At 38.2% G+C, this 25,624-nt stretch overlaps 1 protein-coding gene across 6 annotated transcripts in view; it reads right to left on the bottom strand.

Moving 5' to 3' along the window:
* Positions 1-25,034, bottom strand: part of CCDC90B (coiled-coil domain containing 90B) — a 46,104-nt gene extending 21,070 nt beyond the window's left edge. For 2 of the 6 annotated variants that reach the window (XM_042904560.1, XM_042904564.1), the window contains exons 1-7: positions 24,507-25,028; positions 21,723-21,842; positions 19,450-19,553; positions 995-1,096; positions 313-354; positions 149-220; positions 4-57 (exon numbers count right to left, since the gene is read on the bottom strand). In XM_042904560.1, coding sequence (XP_042760494.1) covers positions 4-57; positions 149-220; positions 313-354; positions 995-1,096; positions 19,450-19,553; positions 21,723-21,842; positions 24,507-24,606 — 594 coding nt within the window. In that variant the 5' untranslated portion in view covers positions 24,607-25,028. Of the gene's footprint in view, positions 1-3; positions 58-148; positions 221-312; positions 355-994; positions 1,097-19,449; positions 19,554-21,722; positions 21,843-24,506 lie in introns of those variants that run through there. The other 4 variants (XM_042904562.1, XM_042904563.1, XM_042904561.1 and 1 more) reach the window with 4 other exon arrangements.
* Between the last annotated feature and the right edge of the window lie 590 nt (positions 25,035-25,624).

The raw sequence follows: 25,624 nt of genomic DNA, 5'->3' as shown, positions 1-25,624 counted from the left end.
TACATTTTTGGTAAATTCTGTGGTTGCTTCCATAAGTTTCTTTTCTTGATCTGTAAACTAAAGGATATGACAAATCAGGAGGTAAAAAAAAAAAAAGACTAGAAGGAATTAATAAGTTACCAAGAAAGTACATTTAGAAGCACATTACCATATCAGTTACTCTGCTTCTTTCTAGGTTGATGTCCAGTTTATTGTCTGCTCTGATCTGACTGGTTTCATTCTTTACAGAAAATCAAAATATTAAAAAAGCAATCTCATAATGTTTGTTCTGAAATTAATAAAATATTTTAAAGTGAGAAAAGTAAAACTTACTATCAGTTGCTGCTTAACTTGTTCCAATTCAGTTTTCATTTTCTAGGTATAGAAAAAATCACATGCAATTGCCATTAAGCCAAAAGCCCATAGCATGATTTATTCAACAAATCTGAAACCTTGCATTAGCAAAAACTGGATGATCTACAGATTTCTAATGAAGCACTAAAAATAGACAAAAAAGGAAAGTAGTATTTCATCATATTCAGAAAATTCTTATGAACAAAACAGTAAAAAATGTATTCTAGTTAGTTTTAAACCATGACTGATATTTGAAATTTAAAAATATTTAAAATTAAAAAAAATTAAAACTCCAAATGAATTACAGAAGCAGTTTTCTCTTAACTCACAAAAATTACTGCAGATTCATATAAAATGGCACATTGATTTAAATTTTGAGAACATTATATTGAGCTATATTAGAAATTTTATATATAATGTGAAACATTTTATATATAAAGATTTCCCCTTACATTTGACTTTTACATGTGTAAGATACAACTCTTATTCTTTGGTCTAGACTATGATTGATACATAGATTAGTTATAGGTTAAACATCTAGCATACTTTGACCAAAAAACTTGTTGAAAGTTACTGAATGACCACATAAAATCATTACTTGGTCCTATTAGAACACATGTGAAATCAGTTATTTTATTAGTAATAAACAAACTAGTATCACCTGGTTCTCTGCTCTCAGATTTGCAAATTCACTTTTCTCTAGGATGACCATGTCTTTCCTGATGGAGTCCAAATGAGCCATTAGTTGTTGTACTGTTATTTCCTGGAAAGCAAAATTGAAATGACCTAGTGATATATGGAATGCTTTCACCTTACACAGAATTGTTTTCATGGAATGTAAAAGAATCTGTTGTTATGCTATAAGGTGTAATGTTGCTTGGCTAACTAAACAAAACCATATGAAGCCTATATATAAAAATGAAAAGGAGGTTCCAGTCCAAGGTTGTGACACAGGAGGACCCTGAACTCACCTCCTCCATGGATACACCAAATCTATACCTATTTATAAAGCATTTCCTCCTGAAGGACACCTCAGGGCTAACCGGCCAGCTTCTGCACAACAAAAAATATACCACAAAGAGAAAGGCAAGAGAGACAGAAGCACAGTAATGAAGGAAATCCCTAATCCTGACACTGAGAACTGCAGTAAGAGGGACAGTACTGAATGACCATGAGCAGATTCATCTGCCCTGGGATAAAGAAAAAATGCTGAGGTTTAAAAGGGCAACTAGAATATAAAAGATCCAGCCCTCGAACTCTTCCAGAGAGTGCTGCTGGGACTCTCTAGTTCTGAGGGGCTGGTGAGCATCACTGTTTACATCCCCCTTCCATTTTTAGAGCACAGACAGGAGCAGGATCTGGGCACCACAGCCAGCCTACCACTTCAGCAAACACTAGGCCCCCAGCCCAAACCAGCACAGTGTCGTGGCCCCAGCGTGGAGACACCAGAATACCCCTGGTCAGTGTTCACAACAGCTCACCTTCCGAGGTGAGGCAGGTACAAAGCACCCCAGAACACTCCAGGCTCCCAGCACTTAAACTCCAGATGACTTGGCATGACACCCCCAGCTCAGAGCATCCTGTTACCTTTCCAAATTAGCTCGTGGCTAATTTGACTCCAGACAACTCATCAGGGCACACTCTGTAGAGTGTGTCCAGGGATCCAGTGGTCCATACCCTGCAGCAGCTGCAGCAACCTGACCAGGGTGTGTCTTGGGCTTGCACTTACCCCTGGCTTGCGCTCATTTCAGCACCAGGTACTCTCTTATGGTGCCATCTATGCAGAGAGCCCCTGGACCACCCTGGCTCATGCTCACTTCAGCTTAAGCTGTCCTGCCAGGGCACTAATTCCACAGAGAGTCGCAAGACCTCCCAGATTGGAACCTTTTCAATTTCAGTTATCTTACCAGGGTATGTTCCATGGCAAGAACACTGGGCTTGCCCCCCAAATGATACCCTTTATAGCACCAGTTGTCCTGCCTGGGGGCCCTCTGCACTGAGAGCCCTGGGAACCTCCAGCTTGCACCCACTTCAACTTCAGCTGTCTGGCCAGGATGCACCTCTATGTGGAGAGCCCGAAGACAGTTCTGGCCTGTACCCACTTTGGCTCTGGCCATCCCACCAAAGTGGCCCTAACATGAAGTGCCCCAACACCCATGACAGCCACATATTCAGAAAGCCAGCTAATGTCACCAGACACACATTCTCCACAGGGGATGACTTGACTATACACAAGATCATCCTACTTTGAAAACGTAGCTGTTGTGTGTAACTCACAAAGTAAAGCAAGAGGAAGAGACAAAAGAATTTGCTTCAAATGAATGAACAAAGCCCAAACCTCAGAAACAGAACTAAATAAAATGGAAATAAGTATGCCTGATAAATAGTTCAAAATTATGGACATAAAGATGCCCACTGGGCTGGACAGCAGAGTGCATAAGCTTGGTGAGAACTTGAACAAAGAGATAGCATATAAAAAAGAACCAAGTTGAAGAACACAATAAACGAAAAATAAACTGGAGGGAATCAACAGATTAGAGAATGGAAAAGAACAGATTAATGATATAGAAAAGAGGGTAATGGAAAGCACCCAAGCTGAACAGTAAAAAGAAAAAAAACACAGGGATAGGTTAAGGACTCTCTTGGACAAAATCAAGCAAGAACATCTGCATTATAGAGGTCCCAGAAGGAGAAAAGACACAGGGAGCGGGGGGAGGCAGAAAACTTATTTGAAGAAATGATAGTTGAAAACCTCCCTTATCTCTGGGAAGAAAACAGGTATCTAGGTTCGATAAGTGCAGAAGTACCAAACAAGATGAACCCAAGGAGGTCCACACAGTAAGTAATAATTAAAGATTAAAGATAAAGAGAGAAGTTTAAAACCAGAAAGAGAGAAGCAATGAGTTACATACAAGGAAACCCCATAAGACCATGGGCTGATTTCCCTGCAGAAATTATACAGGCCAGAGGAAGGAGTTAAGATGGCAGAGAAGCATAGAGACCCTGAGCTTGTCTCATCCCTGAAACACAGCTAGATCAGCACCAAACCATTTTGAACACCTAGGAAATTGATCTGAGGATTTATGCAACAATCCGTATAACCTGAGCCACAGAACTCGGCAGATACATGGTGTGCAGAAGTGAACTGGGGGAGAGAAAAGCCACAGAGGGTAGGGAGCTGTTTTTGTGGAGAGAAGACTAAAAAAAAATAAAGGGGTAGAGTATGGTACATTGTGCACAAGAAAAGCACTTGCCCTGAAAGTAGTTTGAGAGAGAAAGAGTGAAAATACTCGCAGGGGACTGAACAAGAAATCTGTTCCCCAAAACCAATGACAGGGAGAAAGGAGAGGGCTTCAATACCACCAGGATTCTATACACAGTGGAGTGCAGAGTCTGAAGATTCAGAGCCCCGTGCCTGGTGGTGCTCTGGTGAGAAAGTAGGGAGAATCCCCAGGAGCAGGCAGTGGGGTTTGAGGGGTCCATGTGCCACATAGGGAAAAGTGGTTCCCCTGCATGGAGTGCATTTGGTAGACACCATATGGCCTCCTGGTGGGCAAAGGTCCCAGAGGACCCCAGAGAAGCAGCCATGTTTGCTGGTATTGGGACAAAGATGCCAGAGTGCTGTGAAACCTGGCACCAACTGTGTGTTATGGACTGCCATAATCTCTGAACCTCTGCCACCGTGTGATCACACAAACGTTTTCTGGGGCAAGCTGGCTTCCAGCCATTGCTCAGTGAGACCCTCCCCAGAGAGTCGGTGGGGGTTTCCAAAGTGTGGGGTTTTGAAACACAACCCCATCTGAGATAAATCTCGAGAAGGAGTTTTGTCTCGCAGGCAGACAGCTTAGACAGACAGGGTAGAGGCAGGGAGTGAACGAGACCTGAGACAAAGGAGCGGTGCTTGACTGTGGGTTGGTGAGATTGCGAAGTTCCTGAGCCAGAGATTAGGGCGCTGGGTGAAGTCAATTCCACCTCAACCGCACATGCACAGGTACACAAACACACAGATCCAGCCCAGCAAGCTAAGCAGCACCATCTAGTGGAGAACTGAGCTGTTACACCAAGCCCTGCCCAACTGTGCCCTCCAAGCACATCCCCTAGAAGACCAGCACAAGTCACTCCACCTGCTTAGTATATGGACTATACAGTGCTTCATAGTTTCAGTTCTAGGGGAAAGTGGATATAAATTCTTTTGGGTTTCATTCTATTTGGTGGCTCATTTGTTTGCTCATTTTCTTTACTTCAGTTTTCTTTTTTTAATCTCTTGGATACAGAGAAAAAATTTATTTACACTTTTTTCCCCCCTTTCCTTTTCCTTTATTTTCTACATTCTATAAAGTTTCTTTCAACAAGGAGACTGAAACAAACCTAGGATCTGGCTTCCTTTGATTTTGTTTTGTTTTGTTTATAATTTTTATTTTATTAATTTTTATCCTTCCTCCAAAATGAAAAAAACAAAGGAATTCACCCCAAAAGAAAGAATGGGAAGAAATGACAGCCAGGGATTTAATCAACACAGACATAAGTAAGATGTCTGTACTAGAATTTAGAACCACGATAATAAGAATACTAACTCAGGTTGAAAAAAGCAAAGACACCATAGAATGCACTTCTACAGAGATAAAAAAATAAAATCTAGTTAGGCCAAAATTAAAAATGCTATAACCGAGATGCAATCTTCAATGGATGCCACAATGGCAACGATGGACAAAGCAGAACAGCGAATCGGCAATATAGATGGTAAAATTATGGAGAATAATGAGGTAGATAAAGAGTGAAACAAAGCAAAAGATCACAATATAGGACTTAGAGAACTCAGGGATTCATTAAAAAGGAATAACATCTAAACCATAGGAGTCCCAGAAGAGGAAGAGAGAGCAAAAGGGACAGAAGGTTTATGTGAGCAAATTATAGAGGAAAACTTGCCTAATCTGGGGAAGCACACAGACATCAAAACCCAGGAAGCACAGAGAACTCCCATTAGATTCAACAAAAACCCATCACCAAGGCATATCATACTCAAATTCACAAAATACACAAGACAAGGAAAGAATTATGAAAACAGCAAGGGGGAAAAAAAACATCTTTAATCTATAAGGGAAGACAGATCAGGTTCACAGCAGACCTATCCACAGAAACTTGACAGGCCAGAAAGGAATGGCAGGATATACTCAACATGCTGAATCGGAAAGACATGCAGCCACGAATTCTTTATCCAGCAAGACTATCATTCAAAACAGCAGGAGAGAGAAATAATTTCCCAAACAAAAACTAAAGGTGTCCATGACCATTAAACAGTCCTGCAAGAAATTTTAAGGGGGACACTTTGAGTGGAAAAAAGACAAAGAAGACCAGAAGCAACAAAGACTAGAAAGGACCAGAGAACATCACCAGAAACACCAACTCTACAGGCAACACAATAGCACTAAATGATTATCTTTCAGTACTCACTCTAAATGTCAATGCACTAAATGCTCCAATCAAAAGATGTATGAGAATGAATAAGAAAACAAGACCCATCTATATGCTGCTTACAAGAGACTCATTTTAGACATAAAGACACCTTCAGATTGAAAATAAGGGGATGGAGAACTGTCTATACTGCTAATGGTCATCAAAAGAAAGCTGCAGTAGCCATACTTCTATCAGACAAACTAGATTTTATTTTAATGTGTTTTAATGTTTATTTATTTTTAAGAGAGAGCGTGAGTGGGGGAGGGGCAGAGAGCGAGAGGGAGACAGAATCTGAAGCAGGCTCCAGGCTCTGAGCCGTCAGCACACAGCCCGATGTGAGGCTCAAACTCATGAACTGCAAGATCGTGACCTGAGCTGAAATCAGATGCTTAACCGAATGAGCCACCGAGGTGCCCCCAGACAAACTAGATTTTAAACCAAAAGAGTGTAACAAGAGATGAAGAAGGGCATTATATCATAATGAAGGGGATCTATCCACAAGAAGATATAACAATTGTATTTATTTATGCCCCCAACGTGGAGGCACCCAAATATATAAAGTAATCACAAACATAAACTAATTGATAATAATACTATAATCGTAGGGGACTTCAATACCCCACTGACAACAATGGACAGATCATATAGGCAGAAAATGAACAAGGAAACAATGGCTTTGAGTGACACACTGGACCAGATGAAATTAACAGATATATTCAGAACATTTCATTGTAAAACAACAGAATACACATTTTCTGGAGTGCACATGGGACATTCTCCAGAATAGATCACATCCTGGGTCATAAATCAGCCCTCAACAAGTACACAAAGATCAAGATCATACCTAGCATATTTTCAGACCACATCACTATGAAACTGGAAATCATCCACAAGAAAAAATTTGAAAAGACCATGAATACTTGGAGATTAAAGAACATCTTACTAAGGAATGAATGGGTTAACCAAGAAATTAAAGAGGAAATTAAAAAGTAAATGGAAGTGAATGAAAATGAAAACACGACTGCCCAAAACCTCTGGGATGCAGCAAAGGCAGTCATAAAAGGGAAGTATATAGCAATCCAGGCCTTCCTAAAGGGGGAAGCAAGGTCTCAAATACACAACCTTATGCCTAAAGGAACTGGAAAAGGAACAGCAAATAAAGCCAAGAACCAGCAGAAGAGAAACAATAAAGATTAGAGCAGAAGTCAAGGATATCAAAATAAAAAAAAAACAACAGGTCAACAAAACCAGGAGCTGGTTCTTTGAAACAATTAACAAAATTGTTAACCTAGCCAGATGGATCAAAAAGAAAAAGGAAAGGACCCAAATAAATAAAATCGTGAATGAAAGTAGAGAAATCACAACCAATAGCAGAGAAATATAAACAATATTAAGAGAATTTTTTGAGTAATTATATGCCAACAAATTGGGCAATATGGAAGAAATGGACAAATTCCTAAGAACATATAAATTACCAAAACTGAAACAGGAAGAAACAAAAATTTTTTAACAGATCCATACCCAGTAAAGAAATGGAATCGGCAGTCAAAAATCTCCCAACAAACAAAAGTCCAGGGCCAGATGGCTTCCCAGGGGAATCTACCAAACATTTAAAGAAGAGTTAACACCTATTCTTTTGAAGCTGTTCCAAAAATACAAATGGAAGGAAAACTTCCAAACTCATTCTATGAAGCCAGTTTTACCTTGATTCCAAAACCAGACAAAAACCCCACTAAGGAGAAATACAGACCAATTTCTCTGATGAACATGTATACAAAAATTCAACAAAATACTAGCAAACCGGATCTAACAATACATTAAAAGAATTATTTACCACCATCAAGTGGAATTCATTCCTGGGATGCAGGGCTGGTTCAATATCTGCACGTCAATCAATGTGATACATCACATTGATACAAGAAAGGTTAAGAACCACATGATCTCAACAGATGCAGAAAAAGCATCTGACAAAATACAGCATCCTTTCTTGATTAAAACCCTTAAGAAAGTAGGGATAGAAGGAACATACCTCAAGATCATGAACACCATATACAAAAGACCCATTGCTAATATCATCCTCAATGGGGAAAAACCAAGAGCTTTCCCTCTATAGTCAGGAACACGTCAAGGACGTCCACTCTCACCACTGTTATCCAACATAGTGCTGGAAGTCCGGCCTCAGCAATCAGACAACACAAATAAATAAAAAGCATCCAACTCAGCAAGGAGGAAGTCAAACTTTTGCTCTTCGCAGATGACATAATACTCTATGTGGAAAACCTGAAAGACTCCACCAAAAAACCCCAAAAATAAATAATCCAGTGAAGAGATGGGCAAAAGGCATGAACACTTTTCAAAGGAAGACATCCAGATGGCTAACAGACATATGAAAAGATACTCAGCCTCATGTAGAACTGATACATGAATTCAGCAAAGTAACAGAAATAGGTTGTATTTCTATATACCAATAATGAAACAACAGAAATAGAAATTGAGGAATTGATCCCATTTACAACTGTGGTAAGAACCATAAGACACCTAACCAAAAAAGTGAAAGATCTATACACTGAAAACTATAGAAAGCTTATGAAATGGAAAAACATTCCATGCTCATGGATTGGAAGATCAAATATTGTTAAAATGTCTATACTACCCAAAGCAATCTACATATTCAATGCAATCCCTATCAAAGTAACACCAGCCTTATTCACAGAGCTAGAAAAAATAATCCTAAAATTTGTATGGAACTAGAAAAGACCCCGAATAGCCAAAGCAATCCTGGAAAAGAAAACCAAAGCTAGAGGCATCACAATTCCGGACATCAAGCTGTATTACAAAGCTGTAATCATCAAGACAGTATAGTACTGGCACAAGAACGGACCCACAGATCAATGGAACAGAAAAGAGAATCCAGAAATGGACCCACAAACATATGGCCAGCTAATCTTTGACAAAGCAGCAAAGAATATCCAGTGGAAAAAAGTCTCTTTAGGAAATGGTGCTGGGAAAACTGGACAGTGACATGTAGAAGAATGAACCTGGACCACTCTCTTATACCATACACAAAAATAAACTCAAAATGGATGAAAAGACCTAAACATAAAACAGGAAGCCATCAAAATCCTAGAGGAGAGAACAGGCAACAACCTCTTTGACCTCAGCTGCAGCAACCTCTTACTTGACCTATCTCTAGAGGCAAAGGTAAACAAAAACAAAAATGAACTATTGGGAGCTCATCAAAATAAAAAGATTCTGCACAGTGAAGGAAACAATCAGCAAAACTAAAAGCAACCAATGTAATGGGAGAAGACATGTGCAAGTGACACATCTGATAAAGGGCTAGTATCCAAAATCTATAAAGAACTTATCAAACTCAACACCCCAAAAATAAATAATCCAGTGAAGAGATGGGCAAAAGGCATGAACACTTTTCAAAGGAAGACATCCAGATGGCTAACAGACACATGAAAAGATGCTCAACATCACTCATCATCAGAGAAATACAAATCAAAACCACAATGAGATACCACCTCATCATACCCGTCAGAATGGCTAAAATTAACAACTCAGGGAACAACAGATGTTGGCGAGGATGTGGAGAAAGGGGAACCTTTTTGCATTGCTGGTAGGAATGCAAAGTGGTACAGTCACTCTGGAAAATAGTATAGAGGTTCCTCAAAAAATTAAAAATAGAACTAGCCCTAGACCCAGCAACTGTACTACTAGGTATTTATCCAAAGGAGACAGGAGTGGTGATTTGAAGGGGCACATGCACCCCAGTGTTTATAGGAGCGCTATTGACAACAGCTAAATTATGGAAAGAGTCCAAATGTCCATTGACTGATAAATGGATAAAGATGTGGTGTATATATATATATATATATGTATATATAATTATATACATAATGGAATATTACTTGGGTGATCAAGAAAAATGAAATCTTGCCATTTGCAACAATGTGGATGGAACTAGAATATATTATGCTAAGTTAAATGAGTCAGAAAAAGACAAATATTCTATAATTTCACTAATATGTGGAATTTAAGATACAAAAGAGATGAACATAGAGGAAGGGAAGCAGAAATAAGATTTTAAAAAGTAGGGGGAACAAACTATAAGAGACTCCTATATAGAGAACAAACAGGGTTGTTGGCAGGGTGTTGGGTGGGGGGAGGGAGGTTAACAAGGAGGTTAACAAAATGCTACTAAACAACAAATTTCTTCAATGAAATCAAAGAGGAAATAAAAAAAAAAATATACGGAGACAAACGAAAATGAAACACAATACTCCAAAGTCTGTGGGACACAGTGAAACAGTTCTAAGGAGATGCACAGTGAAACAGGCCTACCTCAAGAAACAAGAAAATTTCAAATAATCTCATCCTACACCTAAAGGAACTAGAAAAAAAACAAAAACAAAAACAAAATAAACCCGAAGTTGGTAGAAGGAAGAAAATAATAAAGATGAGAGTAGAAATAAAGGAAATACAGATTAAAAAACAATAGAAAAAGATTAATGAAACAAAAAACTGATTCTATGAAAAGATAAACAAAACTGATAAGCTTTTATCCAGATTCATTGTGAATAAAATAAAGGACACAAAATCAGAAATGAAACAGAAGTAACAACTGACACCACAGAAATAGAAAAGCGTATAACAGAATACTGCAGAAAGTTACATGCCAGCAAAGTGGACAACCTAGAAGAAATAGATAAATTCCTAGAAACTGATACAAACTTTCAAAACTAAACCAGGAAGTAACAGAAAATCTGAACTAGTAATGACACTGAACACATAATCAAAAAAAACCTCCCAATGAACAAAAGTCCAGAACTAGACAAATTCACAGATGAATTCTACCAAACATTTAAGGAAGAGTTAACAGCTCTTCTCAAAATATTCCAAAAAATAGATGACAGAAAACTTCCAAATTCATTCTATGAGGCCGGCATTACCCTGATACCAAAACCAAACAGACTTTACAAAAAAAAAAAAAAAACAAAAAAAAAACAAAAAACCACAGGCCCATCTCTGATAAACACAGATACAAAATTCTCAACAAATATTACCAAACTTTGAACTGAACAATACATTAAAAGGATCATTTACCACCATCAAGTTGGATTTATTCTAGGGATGCAAGGATGGTTCAGTGTTCATAAACCAATTGGTGTGGTACATCACATTAACAATAGAAAGGGTAAAAACCATATAGTCATCTTAATAGATGCAAAATAAGTACTTCATAAAATACAACATCCATTCATGTAAATACTCTCAAAAAGAGTGGGTGCAGAAGGAATATAACTCAACATAATAAAAGCCACATATGAGAAACCGACAGCTAATGTCATACTCAATAGTGAAAAACAGAGAGCTCTTCTTCTAATATCAGGAACAAGATGAAGGTGCCCACTCTCACCAATTTTATTCAACATAGTACTAGAAATTCTAGCCACAGCTATTAGGCAAGAAAAAGAAATAAAAGGCATAGAAATTGGTACGGAAGAAGTACAATGGTCACTGTCTACAGATGACATGATACTATACATAGAACCCTAAGCCCTAAACACCAAAAAAAAAAAAAAAAAACAACAACAAAACCCTATAATTCAGTTTTTATGTGAATTCAGAATATAACTGAATTTTTGGATTGAGTGTACTTAACAGTATAGTCTTTCTGCAGTGATCAAGTACAAGGCCCTGAGCCTCAAACCCATCTTTCATGACATCTTTGGGGTGGGGGTGGGGTCAACAATTGGATTAGGCTCAATGACGGAATGAGATGTTAATTTCACACACTAATCATAAAAACACCAAAATTTAGCATTTTGAATGTAGGATTAAATGGTATTGCCAGCATAAAACTTCCTTAAGCCACAATTTTAATTCACTGGTTATAGGTAAACTTAAAAATCTAATTTAAGAATATTATCAAAAATGTCAATAGCTTGGACTTTTGAGGAAGATGGCAGAATAGGCAGCCTTTAAATTTTCCTTGTCCCATGAATACAACTTGGTGACACTCACATCAATGCAAATAACCCAGAAAATGACCCAAGATTAGCAGAACTCCACAAGTAGCTGTAGAGAAGAAGCCACATCAAAGAGGGTAGAAAGGCACAGAAATTGTGGGGAGCTGAACCCCATGGGTCTGGCTGCCAGAGGAAGGGAGCTGTGAGGTGCAGAGAGGGGTGAGAAACAGAATATCACATCAGAGAACCTACACAGGGCAGACGAATCTCCACAGGATTTGGCTTTGAAAATGAGAGGGGCTAGATTTAGTGATTTCTTAACCAGGAGAACTTAAAGCCTACAACTTTAAAAATCCCTGAAAGCAGCAGAACGCTGAGTCCCACACTTAAATAGATAGCCCCCAAAAAGCCCAGGAGATACAGCTTAGAAGCATCAGTTTGTTTAAAAAAAAAAAAAAAAAAAAAAAACCCTAAACACACACAATAAAAAAAATGGCAGCAGTTTGAAAAATGAGAGCATTTGAGAAGGAGAGTTAGTAATCTGAGTTCCTTAAGGGACATCTCCAGGGAAAAAGGAGCTGGCATGTACCATTTCCCTCCACCAACCCCAGCACAATCACCCTTCCACTGGTGGGAACCAGCACCTGTGGGCATTCACTGCCTAATTTGCTTACACTGCACCACCCCAACCTTCTCCAGCTAAACCTGCCTCAATCCAGGTGCTAAAGGTCCTCTCCCCCAGCAGACTAGCACAAACCTTGCCAACAATGTGTTGCGACCACCGGTGGGGGATGTGTGCACCTTGTTAAAACTGCATCACCCACCCACATGTGCTTTGTGGAATGTCCTTAAGCCAACTCCAGTACCCACAGCAGCTGCATACAAGAGGACCAGCCAGCTTGTTAAAAGTGAGCATCCCACCAACTACTCTCAAGAGCAGGAGATGTAGCTGAATTTCCTAACACACAGAAACAGACAGAGCTAGGTAAAGTGAAGAGACCAAACCAAATTAAAGAAAAGGACAAAATCACAGCAAGAGACAAGTAAAACAGAGATAAATAATGTGCCTGATAGAGAATTTAAAGTAATGACCATAAAGATACTCATGGGATTTGAGAAGAGTGGAGGACATCTGTGAGACCCTTAAAAACAAAAAAGAGCCACTCAGGGATGAAGAGCACAATAAATTTAAAACAAAAATACACTTGACAGGCTAAATAGCAGGCTAGAGGAATTAGAAGAATGACTTCATGGCCTGGAAAACAGAGTAAGAGAGAGTAATCAAGCTGAGCAAATATAAGAGACAAAAAAAAAAAAAAAAATGCAAAATGAGAACAGATTTAGGGATCTCAGTGACTCCAACAAGTGTAATTTTCACAATACAGGGATCCCAGAGGAAGAACAGAGAAAAGGGGGCAGAAAATTTATTTTAAGAAATAATAGTTCAAAACTTCCCTAATCTGGGAAGGAAACAGACATCCAGATCCAGGAGGCACAGGGAACCCCCAACAAAATTAACCAAAGAAGGTGCACAAAAATACACATAGTAATTAAAACAACAAAAAGTAGTGATAAAGAATTTTAGGGATGCCTGGGTGGTTCATTCAGTTAAGTGTCTGATTCTTGATTTCAGCTCAGGTCATGATCTCAGGGCTATGGGACTGAGCCCTGCATCAGGCTCTGCATGGAGTATGAAGATTGAGATTCTATCTCCCTCTCTCTCTGTTCCTCTCCTGTGCTCATGTGTGCATGATCCCTCTCTCAAAAAAATTAAAAAAGTTAAAAAAAAAAAAATTTAAACACAGTAAAAGACAGTTACATAAATGGGAAACCCCATAAGGCTATCAGTGCATTTTTCAGCAGAAACTTTGCAGGTCAGAAGGGAGTGGCATGATATGTTCAAAGTGCTGAAAAGAAAAAAGTCTGCATCCACGAATATTCTATCCAGCAAGGCAATCATTTAGAATAGGAGATATGGTTTCTCAAAAAAAAAAAAAAAAAAAAAAAAGTAAAGGAGTGAACGACCACTAACCCAGCCCTATAAGAATTATTAAAGGGGACTAAATGAAGGACTGTATAAAAAGCAGGAAACACAAAAGAAGTGAAAATAAGTGTATCAGTAAAAATCAGTCAAGGAAATCACAAAATAAAAGGATGCAAAATAGGACATCAATACATAAAATGTGGGTGGGCAGGGGTGTAAAGAATGGGTTCAAACTTATGAGAACATCAACTTCACATGGAGATGTTATATACAAACCTAATGGTATACAAAGAAATCAAAACCAGTAACAGATATGTAAAGACTAAAGAGAAGGGAGTTCAACTTTACCACTAAAGAAAGCCAGCAAACTGTGAAAGAGAACAAGAAGAGGATAAGAGAAAAAGTACAAAAAACAACCACAAAAAAGTAACAAAATGTCAATAAATACATATTTATCAATAATTACTTTAAATGTAAATGAACTAAATGCTCCAATCAAAAGATATGGGGTGACAACATGGATAGAAAAGACCCATTTATATGTTGCCTACACAAGACTTGTTTCAGATCTAAAGACACCTGCAGATTGAAAGTGAGGGACAAAGAAACATTTACCATGTAAAGGATATCAAAAGAATGCTGAAGTAGCAACATTTATACTGGACCAAATAGAATTTAAAACAAAGATGGTAATAAGAAACAAAGAAGAACACAATATTGTAATAAAAGGGACTATCCAACAAGAAAATATAACAATTGTAAATATGGACCCAACATGGTGGCACCCAAATACATAAAACAGTTAACAACAAACACATAGGAACTAATCAGTAGTAATACAATAACAGTAAGGGACTTTAACACCCCACTTCACCCCACTTACATCAATGGTCAGATCATCCATACAGAAAATCAACAAGAAAACAGTGGCTTTGAATGACACAGTGGACCAGATGGATTTAACAGATATATTCAGAACATTCAACCTTAAAATAGAAGAATACACATTCTTTTCAAGTGCACATGAACATTTTCTAGAAGAGATCACATATTAGGCCACACAACAAGTCTCAACAAATTAAAAAAAAAAAAGTCATTCTATGTATCTTTTCGGACTATAATGCCACGAAACTAGAAATCAACCACAAGAAAAAAATATGGAAAGAGCACAAATACACAGAGGTTAAATAACATGCTACTAAACAATGAATTAATAAACCTAGAAATCAAAGATGAAATAAAAAATTATATGGAAACAAATGCAAATGAAAACACAAAGGTCCAAAATCTTTGGGATGTAGGAAAAGTGGTGTTAAGAAGGTAGTTTATAGCAATATAGACCTACCTCATAAAGCAAGAAAAATCTCAAATAAACAACCTAACCTCATACCTAATGCAGCTAGAAAAAGAACAAAACCTAAAACCAGCAGAAGAAAGGAAATAAAGATTAGAGCAGAAATAAATGACAAAGAATCTAAAAAACAAACAAACAAAAAAAACCCAAAACAAAACAAAAAACCCCAATGAACGAGATCAATGAAACAAACCAACAGTTGGTTCTTTGAAAAGATCAACAAAACTGATAAGTCTCTAGCCAGACTCATTAAAATAAAAAGACTGAAATAAACAAAATCACCAGTGAAAGAAGAAAATTAACCCACAGAAATACAAACAAATGTAAGAGAATATTGTGAAAAATTATATGCCAACAAACTGGACAACCTACAAGAAATGGATAAATTCCTAGAAACAAATCATCACCCAAAACTGAAGCAGGAATAGAAAATCTGAACAGACCAATTACCAGTAATGAAATTGAATCAGTAAGCAAAAACTCCCAACAAAAATCTAGCACCAGATGGCTTCACAGGTGAATTCTACCAAACATTTCAAGAATTAATATCTACTCTTCTTAAACTATTCCAAAAAACAGAAGAGGGAGGAAAACTTCCAGATTCATTCTAGGAGGCTAGCATTACACTGATAACTAAAACTAGATAAAGATATCATAAATAAAGAGAACTAGAGACCAGTATCTTTGATGAACATAGATACAAAAACCCTCAACAAAAATATTAGCAAACTGAATCCAACAATATATTAAAAATATCACTGACCACAATCAAGTGGGATTGATTCCCAGGATGCAAGGCTGGTTCAATATTTGCAAATCAATCAACATGAAACATCACATTAATAATAAAAAAAAGGATAAAGACCATATGATCATTTTGATAGATGCAGAAAAAGCATTCAAGATGGTACAACATCCATTCATGATAAAAACCGTCAAAAAAGTAGGTTTGTTTGTTTGTTTAGAGAGTGCAAGCAGGGGAGAGGCAGAGGGAAAGAGAATCTTAAGTGGGCTCTGTTCCTGACGTGGGGCTCTGTCTCACAACCGTGGGATCATGACCTTACCTGAAATCATGAGTTGGATGCTTAACCGACTGAGCCACCCAGGTGCCCCAACAAAATAGGTTTAGAGAGAACATAATAAGGGCCTTTATGACAAACCCACAGCCAACTTCATACACAATGGAGAAAAATTGAGAGCTCTTCCCCAAAGGTCAGGAACAAGACAAGAATGTCTACTCTCACCAGTTTTATTCAACACAGTACTGGAAGCTCAAATCACAGCAATCAGACAACAAAAAGAAATAAAAGGCATCCAAATCAGTAAGGTAGAAGGAAAACTTTCCCTATTTGTACATGACATGATACTATATATAGAAAACGCTAAAGATTCCACCAAAACCCACCAGAACTGATAAATGAATTCAGTAAAATTATAGGATACAAAATCAATGTATAGAAATCTGTTGCACTCTATACACTAATAGTCAAACAGTAGAAAGAGAAATTAATAATCCCACTTACAATTGCACCAAATATAATAAAATACCTAGAAATAACTTTAATCAAGAAGGTAAAAGACCTGTACTATGAAAACTCCAAAACAATGATAAAAGAAACTGAAGACAACACTAAGAAATGCAAAGATATTCCATGCTCATGGACTGGAAGAACAAATACTGTTAAAATGTCTATACTACCCAAAGCAATCTACAGATTTAATGTAACCCTATCAAAATACCAACAGCATTTTTCACAGAACTAGAACAAACCACCTTAAAATTTGTATGGAATGACAAAAGACCTCGAATGGTCATAGCAGTTTTGAAAAAGAAAAACAGAACTGGAGGTATCACAATTCTGGACTTCAAGTTATATTACAAAGCTGTAGTAATCAAAGCAGTATGGTATTGTCCCCAAAATAGAACAGAATAGAAAGCCCAGAAATAAACCCACAATTATATGGTCAATTAATCTTTCACACAGGAGGAAAAGAATATGCAATGGGAAAAAGACAGCCTCTTCAACAAACGGTGCTGGGAAAACCGGAAAGCTACCTGCAAAATAAAGAAAGTAGACCACTTTCCTACACCATACCAAAAATAAACTCAAAATGAGTTAACCACATAAATATGAGACCTGAAACTGAAAAGTCCTGTAAGAGAGCACAGGCAGTAATTTCTCTGACATTAGCAGTAGCAACATTTTTCTAGATAGGTCTTCCAAGGCAAGGGAAGTAAAAAAAAAAAAAAAAAAAAACTACTGGGAGTACATAAAAATAAAAAGCTTCTGCAGCACAAAGGAAACAATCAACAAAACTAAAAGGCAACCTATGAAATGGGAGAAGATACTTGCAAATGACACATCTGATAACAGCTTAGTATCCAAAATATATAAAGAATTTACACAACTCAACACCAAGAAAACAAATAATCCAATTAAAAAATGGGCAGAAGACATGAACAGACATTTCTCCAAAGTAGATATACAGATGGCTAACAGACACATGAAAAGATGCTCAATCAGCATCAGTCCTTGTTAGGGAAATGCAAATTAAAACTACAATGAGATTTCACCTCACATACTTGTTAGAATGGCTAAAATCAACAACAGAAGAAACAACACATGTTGGCGAGGATGTGGAGAAAAAGAACTCTCCTGAACTGTTGGTGGGAATGCAAACTGGTGTAGCCACTATAAAAAACAGTAGGGAGGGTCCTCAAAAAATGAAAAATAGCCTATAACCTAGTAATTGCACTACTGGGTATTTAACTCAAAAGATACAAAAACACTTATTCAAGGGGCACCTGGGTGGCTCAGCTGGTTAAGCATCCAACTTTGGCTCAGATCACGGTCTCATGGTTTGTGAGTTCGACCCCACATCAGGCTCTGTGCTGACAGCTCAGAGCCCAGAGCCTGCTTTGGCTACTGTGTCTTCCTCTCTCTGCCCCTTCCCGGCTCACACTTTGTCTCTCAAAAATAAACAAACATTAAAAAAATATATTTAAAAAACAAACAAAAACACTTATTCAAAGGGATGCATACACCCCTATGTTTATTGCAGTATTATATACAATAGTCAAATTATGGAAGCAGCTCAAGTGTTCATCGAATGATGAATGGATACAGATGTGGTATATATACACAATAGAGTATTATTCAGCCATAAAAAAGAATGAAACCATGCCATTTGCAATAACATGGAGGGAGGCAGAGACTACAATGCTAAGTAAAATAGTTAGAGAAAGACAAATACCTTATGATTTCACTCAGATGTGGAATTTAAGAAACAAATAGGCAAAGGTAAAAAAAGAGAGACACAAACCAAGAAACAGACTTATAAAAAAAACTGTATAGTGACAGATAGTGACTACATATATCATGGGGGAAGCACTGAGTAATGTATAGAATTGGTGTATCACTACTTTGTACATTAGAAACTAATGCAACGTTGTATTAACAGTGCATCACTTGGGAGAGGAATAAAAAAAGAAGGAAAATCTTAATTCCTAAGTAAAAATGAAGTATTTGTCAAGTCCAAGGGAAAAAAATATACATGTATGTGTGTGTGTATAAAATTACAGAAAGTAAACATTTTTAATCAGTGATTAATTCACGATTATGAGTTTTATCAATTATATTCTACAGTCAAGCTCATTTAGCTTATTCTATGTTTTATATAAAATTATTCTTTTTCTCCACAGCACCACAATGACAACTGTAAAAAATTAATCTGATTCTCTCCTCAGTGGCAAAGTAGAATAATTCTATCTACTTTGCAAGGTTGTTAGAGGGATTACATAAGATAATATGTGAGAAATCCACAGCCCTGTGCATCTCTCACTGTAAGTTCTTAGTAAACGGCATTATCTGACTTTAAGAATTTGTGTATCCAAATTTAAAGCATCTTAATGAAATCCTTTCCAGCCATGTTTAATTAAGTCTCTTCCGTTTGTGAAAATTAACCAGAACATACACCTGACTGCAGTTAAATGTTTTTATCTAATAGGTTAGCTTTTCTACTGTGGTAGGTATTCTGTGGAGAAGAAGTTGTTTCACTCATCACCTACCACCACCTCAAATAATTCAAATAATATATAATTATCTCACACAATGAAAGCTTTGACAAAATTTCATTCTCTGTGTGACCATAATTTTATTATGACTCTTCTAACTCCTCAATCTCTTTAGATACTAACTTTACTGAAGAGTTTTGCTTTTGTTCTTTGGTCCCTTTGTAGAGAGAAAGATGCAGGTATGTTTGGCAGGTGGGTGGGTTGACAGAGATGCCATATGAAAAAGATTATCTAATGAAATGGTCACAATTGATAATAATGAAAATATTACCTGTTGAGCTCGAGTGACCATCTCCTTATAGATACTATCCAGGCTGACATTTGATAAAGTGGTTAATGCTGATACAATTGTTTCTGCTTGTGCTTTGTCAAATCCTGTAGAGAGCAAATACATATGTGTATATATATATATATATATATATATTTTTTTTTTTTTTTAATTTTTTTTTAACGTTTATTTTTGAGAGAGAGACAGAGCATGAACAGGGGAGGGTCAGAGAGAGAGGGAGACACAGACTCCAAAACAGGCTCCAGGCTCGGAGCCGTCAGCACAGAGCCATCAGCACAGAGCCCGACGCCGGGCTCCAACTCACAGACTGCGAGATCACGACCTGAGCCGAAGTGGGACGTGTACCGACTGAGCCACCCAGGCGCCCAACATATGTTTATATTTTTAAAAAATGATATCCATATCAACATAGACAGCTAGAATAACTTTCCTCATCATTTAAATTTTTTACTTTTAAAAAAAATATTTGTTTATTTTTGAAAGAGGGAGAGATAGAGCATGAGTGGGGAAAGAGAGAGGGAGGGAGGGAGGGAGGGAGGGAGGGAGAGAGACAGACAGACAGACAGACAGACAGAAATCTGAAGCAGGCTCCAGGCTCTGAAGTGTCAGCACAGAGCCCAACGTGGGGCTCAAACTCACAAACCGTGAGATCATGACCTGATCCAAAGTCAGATGCTTAACCGACTGAGTCACGCAGGCACCCTTAAATTTTTTACTTTTTAAAAAATGGTTACAATAAAAAATTTCAGATTATGCTAAATTACTCTCTAAAAGCATTCTGCAATTTTAATTCCCACTGATCCATTTCCCCATATTTATATCAACACTGGATACTGCTAGTTTTTTTTTTTTCAGTTTATAATTGGCATTAAAAAATGAAATGGCATAGCATTGTTATTTATACTTAAAATTTGCATTTCCTTAGTTAAGCACCTTACATATATTTATTGCCTATTTATATTTTTCTGTGTGCTATTTATGGCCTTTACCCATTTTCCTATAAGATACTGAACATTTCCTTATTGGTTCATATGAATTTTGTGTATTAAAGCAATAGGGTCATTATTATGTCTATTCCTAATATTTCTAACTTTACAGATGACACCCTTTGATATACAGATTTAAATATTTCAGTAGTCACATGTCAGTCTTTAGTTCACTGCTTTTGAGTTTTGTCTTGTTTCCTCAATCTAAAAGTCTTAAAGTATTCTAGCATTTTTTTTTAACTTTTCCCTCATATTTTTACATTTGACTTTTTTTTTAATGTTTATTTATTTTTGACAGAGAGAGAGCGAGAGAGAGAGCATGAGTGGGGGAGGGACAGAGAGAGAGGGAGACACAGAATCCAAAGCAAGCTCCAGGCTCTGAGCTGTCAGCACACAGCCCGACATGGGGCTCCAACTCATGGACCGCGAGATCATGACCCGAGCCGAAGTCGGATGCTCAAGTGACTGAGCCACCCAGGTAACCCATCCATTTGACTTTTAATCAACCTGGAATTTATTTTTTCAAATGGCTAGTCATGTATCATATCGATTTATTAAATAGCCCTTCCTTTCTCTAATTTGTAATGCCTTATTGTTTGCTAAAAATATCTATGTTTACCTATCTGAATACAACTCTATTTTATTAACCAACTTTTCTTATTTTTTACACTGTATTTATTTTTGAGAGAGAGTGACAGCATGTGCATGAGCAGGGAAGGGGCAGAGAGAGAGGGGGACAGAAGATCCAAAGCAGGCTCTGTGGTGACAGCAGTGAGCCTGACATGGGGCTCGAACTCATGAACTGTGAGATCATGACCTGAGCTGAAGCTGGACACTTAACTGACTGAGTCACCTAGGTGCCCCATTTATCAACTTTTCTATTCCTGTATTATCACACAATTTAGTTTAAATTATTGTTTTGACAACTGGTTATTTTTTGTGCTTGTTCCTTTTTCTTTTTTGCTATTCCCAAGCAGTCCTTGTACTTACACATGAACTTTAGTATCAGCCTAGAAACTCTGCAGTTTTTTTCTACATAATTGAAATCATACTGCATATGTAATGTTATATGTTCTCTATCTTGAGTATTTCTCATTATCAGTAAATATTCTTCAAGCAATACCATTTTCATGACTGTAAAATATTCCACTGTATGGATAGCACTTGTATTTCAACTGATTCTTAATTGTCCATAATAATGATACTGTCTTGACTAGGTAATTTACTATGACTGTTGTTAAATTCTTTCAAGAGTTATCCGTTTCTTACCATGAGTTTCCAAATCCTGAACCAGTGCATGGGTATCAAACGTTAATTTCCTTTGTTCTAAAGGAGTTAGGTCCACTCGCCTCATATCATATCCTTCCTTGGTTGTGGTGGTGAAAAAGTCTGAAAAGAGAAGACAGGGTTTTTTCCTTGTAGGAACTAACACAAGTGTGCCACTTTAGCTTCTCAAGCATTTCTCTCATCTATTTACAATACAGTTCTAGCTCTTCTACTTAGGAATTCTGTAATTTCAAGGAAGAAAACGGGTTCCTCTGAGCCTTGGACTCTTTTATCTGAAAAGTGTCTAAAAGTACTCTGTACACGGCATTCAATAAATGCTTCCTTTCCTTCTTTCAGTATGATGTTTTATTTGTTAAGAGTCAGTAAAAAGTTGTAATGTAATATACATCAAAAGCTTTGGATATCACCGTCACGTCTCTCATTACTGGAAGAGTGGAAACCATCCAACTCTCCTAGGTGCTAAGATGTCTTTCACAGAGCTATGATAATTATTTATACCTACATCCTCATATAAAGTAGCTTTTTGAACTCCCACTCTCCTACATATCCAGCTTATTTCCATCACAGTCCTCAGTTCTAATCTGAACTCGTCTTGTTTGTCTCTCTGAACCAGACTACAAGCTCTAGGACACTTTGTGTTTTTCATCACTGTATCTTCGGTACCTAGAACGGTACTCAGCAAATAACTGGGTCACAATATTTTGTTGAATCAATCAATGAATCTGATTTTAAATCCTGGAGTATTTACTAGAGGCAACACAAAAGCCCTAGCAAATTTCTTATCTTTGAAATAAATGTATCATTTCAATAAATTCCCAATTTTTAACCTAGACACAGTACGGTCCTTTTCCATATATTGCTGGCGAATTTCATTAAAAAGTATTCTCTTTCAGCAAGAACTCTGTTTACATTCAACTTCATTACTATTACTATATTTAAGTAAAATAACAGCTAATTAGTATAATTATTAATTGAACACAAGGTACTGTACTAGATGTTTTATATACTACAAAGGCAAGGTGGCATTATCCATTTTAGATAAGGTAAGTGAACCTAAGGTAAAGCATTTTACCTCCAGTCACAGACTCATTAGTGAATTCAGACTCAGGTCTTCTGACTCCAAAGCTCAGGCTCTGTCACCCTATGCTGTCTCTCTTTTTTATCCCAAACCACTTAATACACGTAGGTACTTAAAAAGACACAGCTGCAATCTCAAGTATTGCTTTTCTGGTAGGTACTGTAGGGAAAATGCAATTCTTTCCTATATCCTTCCAGCAATATCCTTCCAGCCAACAGACACTTGAGCACCAGGTACAGAGGATGATGAGAAAACCAGACATAACTGATGTCTTTGCTGACTTTGTGGACTAGTAAGTGGGCAGGAAAGATAGGTTTAAAAACAGTATCTAAATATAAACTCTAAATTCAAATGATGAAAAAGTGATGCCCAGTCCTTTAGATCAATTTATTTAAATACTCAGATAAATTGTTTAGAGATAATGGTAATCAGATGTAAAAGTGGATCAATTTTGAACACATACACACACATATTAGCACAGCAGTCAGCAATCTTTTTGGCTTTGAGTGCCATCTAGAAGAGTTCAGCAATGTGCCTGTGTGTCAATATTAGACCCGAGGAGGAAAAGAAAAAATTGGGAGGAAAAAGAGGGGCAGATTTCAGCAATATTTCCAGTAACAATTGTATTAGGATTGATTAGTACCTGAAGTTATCTCTCCTTGATTAGAAGTTTAGTATTTTATTCAAGGTTTACTTGGTGGCGGAGGCGAGAGGGTAATATTTATATGACATGATACTGCTTTCACACCTAATACTTATCCTTAAAATTCTCATGTTATGGATGAGGAAAACAGGCTCAGAAGTGCTAAGTAACTGCCTGAGATGTTATGGTCTCAGAGCTAGGCAGGTTAGTGCACAACTCCTCTGATTTCAGTCAACAAACATTTGAATGCCTTTCACAAAAGGCAGCTTCCTACTGAATATGGGAGAGACACCAAATACCTAACACAGCCACAATCTGCAGGGTGCAGCTGCAGTCTCCTGTCTCCCCTCTTTGGCTCTCTGCTCTTAAGGATTCTTTTAACTCTAATTCTCTGAATAACTTAAGAAAGCTCTCCTTTTCTTTGCCTGCTCATGTTTATCCTTCTGAGTTCAGTTTGAATGTCTCCTCCTCCAGAAAGCCTGCCCAGACTGTCTTACGTCAGGTGTTGCTTGTTCACAGGATCCTAGAACAGTTTTGCCACACCTCATGAATTACACATTTATATGACTGTTAACTGCTTACAGTTGGCCTGACCTGAAATGCATGCTGTGTCTACCAAAAACCTGGGTCCGAGACAGCACCCAAATAACAGCTTAAGTCTGAACAAGCCACGAAAGAAACCAGAACTCTCAGAACACGGATTACTCCAGACAGACCTCGGAGAGGGAGGGGATTGCCAGCCTCATTTGATAATAAAAAGGAACCAAGCGCTGAGAAAGAAAAGCCCGAGGGACTCTAGTGGTGGAGCCAGGTGGGAGCCCCAGGCTTTCACGGGCTCGCTCTCAAAAGAGGAGAAGCGGTTCTCTACTCAGTCCTGGCCCCTCCCGCCCCAATCTAAGCGGGCGAGATGCAGCGGCGGGGTCGCCAGCACCAGGGACTGGGAGGGGCGTGGCACTCTTGTCTACCGCTCGCGGGAGCAGGCACGAACCACCCGCAATATCCCCAAATAGCACGCAGGCATCGACACCAAGCCGTCTCGTCTCACCTCTCCGCAGGGCCGGCGAGAAACGCCCGCCGAGGATGGAAACCCGGCGGCCGGCACGGCCGTCAGAGCACAGGAGCCGCCAAACACTGCGACTCCACATTTCCTGTTTTCAGGCTGGCGGGTGGAGGTGAGAGGCTGGCTGAATCACGCTCAGGCTTTCGGGCAACGTAGTTCTGGCACCACGAGGATTCTGGGAAGTGTAGTTTTCGGCCTGCAGCAAAAGTCCTCCCCAGCAGATTCTAACCTCGGTACCGTTAAGACGGGCCTCTTTACAGACGGACCCACAGTTCGCGAGCATGGTTCACAGAGGCTCCGCTCCTTCCACCGCCCTTTCCCAACCGGCGCACGACGTTACCACTCTAAGAAAGCGGGACCTTGTCTGAGAACTTTCTGGCGCCCGTTTCCTAGCAATGAGGTACAGCTCAACAGCGGAAGTCCCCCGGGAAAACCCAGAGGCCATTACGCCCCTGGGTGTGGGATTGCGTCACACCCTTCCGCCCAGCAACCTGGGACCTGAAATCCTCATCCGCTGAGTATTCCGGGGAATCGCGCAGAAACCTGGGAAACGTAGTCCAGCGAGATGCTCATTCTTGCTGCTTCATGGCCTACTCCTTTGCCCTCTTGTGCACAGGAGGACGAACTGCAGTTAGTTTAGTTACGGTCTTGAGGGAAACAATTTCTCCGTTTCCAGAGCGGTGCTGCTTTTCGTCACTTACCCTCTGAGACTTGTTACCTCAGACTTTGTTCCACACGGAAAAAATGTTAAAAGTAACAACACACAGTAATTCTGGGGTTCAAATATGTTGATATGTTCTTCGTAAATTCTAAAGTGGTACACAATGGTTGGGTTTTAGTGGCTTAATTATTCTCACAAGGATGTAAACAGTTACTCTAAGATTTTTCTAGCTACTTGTTTTCAAAGCTTTGTCAGCATCAGTTGCATAACAAGCACCATTGTAAGCACTGAGGCACATTAAAGAACAGCACTTGATTCCTGCCAGCAAGGGCTTTAACAGGCAATTTATGGAGAGGGAATATAAGTGTTATTTAAAAATTGAAAAACAAAACAAAACTCAGTTTAATCTCACCAGTTAAATGAAAAAACAAACCTAAAGATA

This window comes from Panthera leo, chromosome D1 (genome assembly GCF_018350215.1).
Source record: "Panthera leo isolate Ple1 chromosome D1, P.leo_Ple1_pat1.1, whole genome shotgun sequence".
Lineage (NCBI taxonomy): Eukaryota > Metazoa > Chordata > Mammalia > Carnivora > Felidae > Panthera > Panthera leo.
Note: the sequence above shows the minus strand (reverse complement) of the source record. Positions and strands in the feature narration are given on the sequence as shown.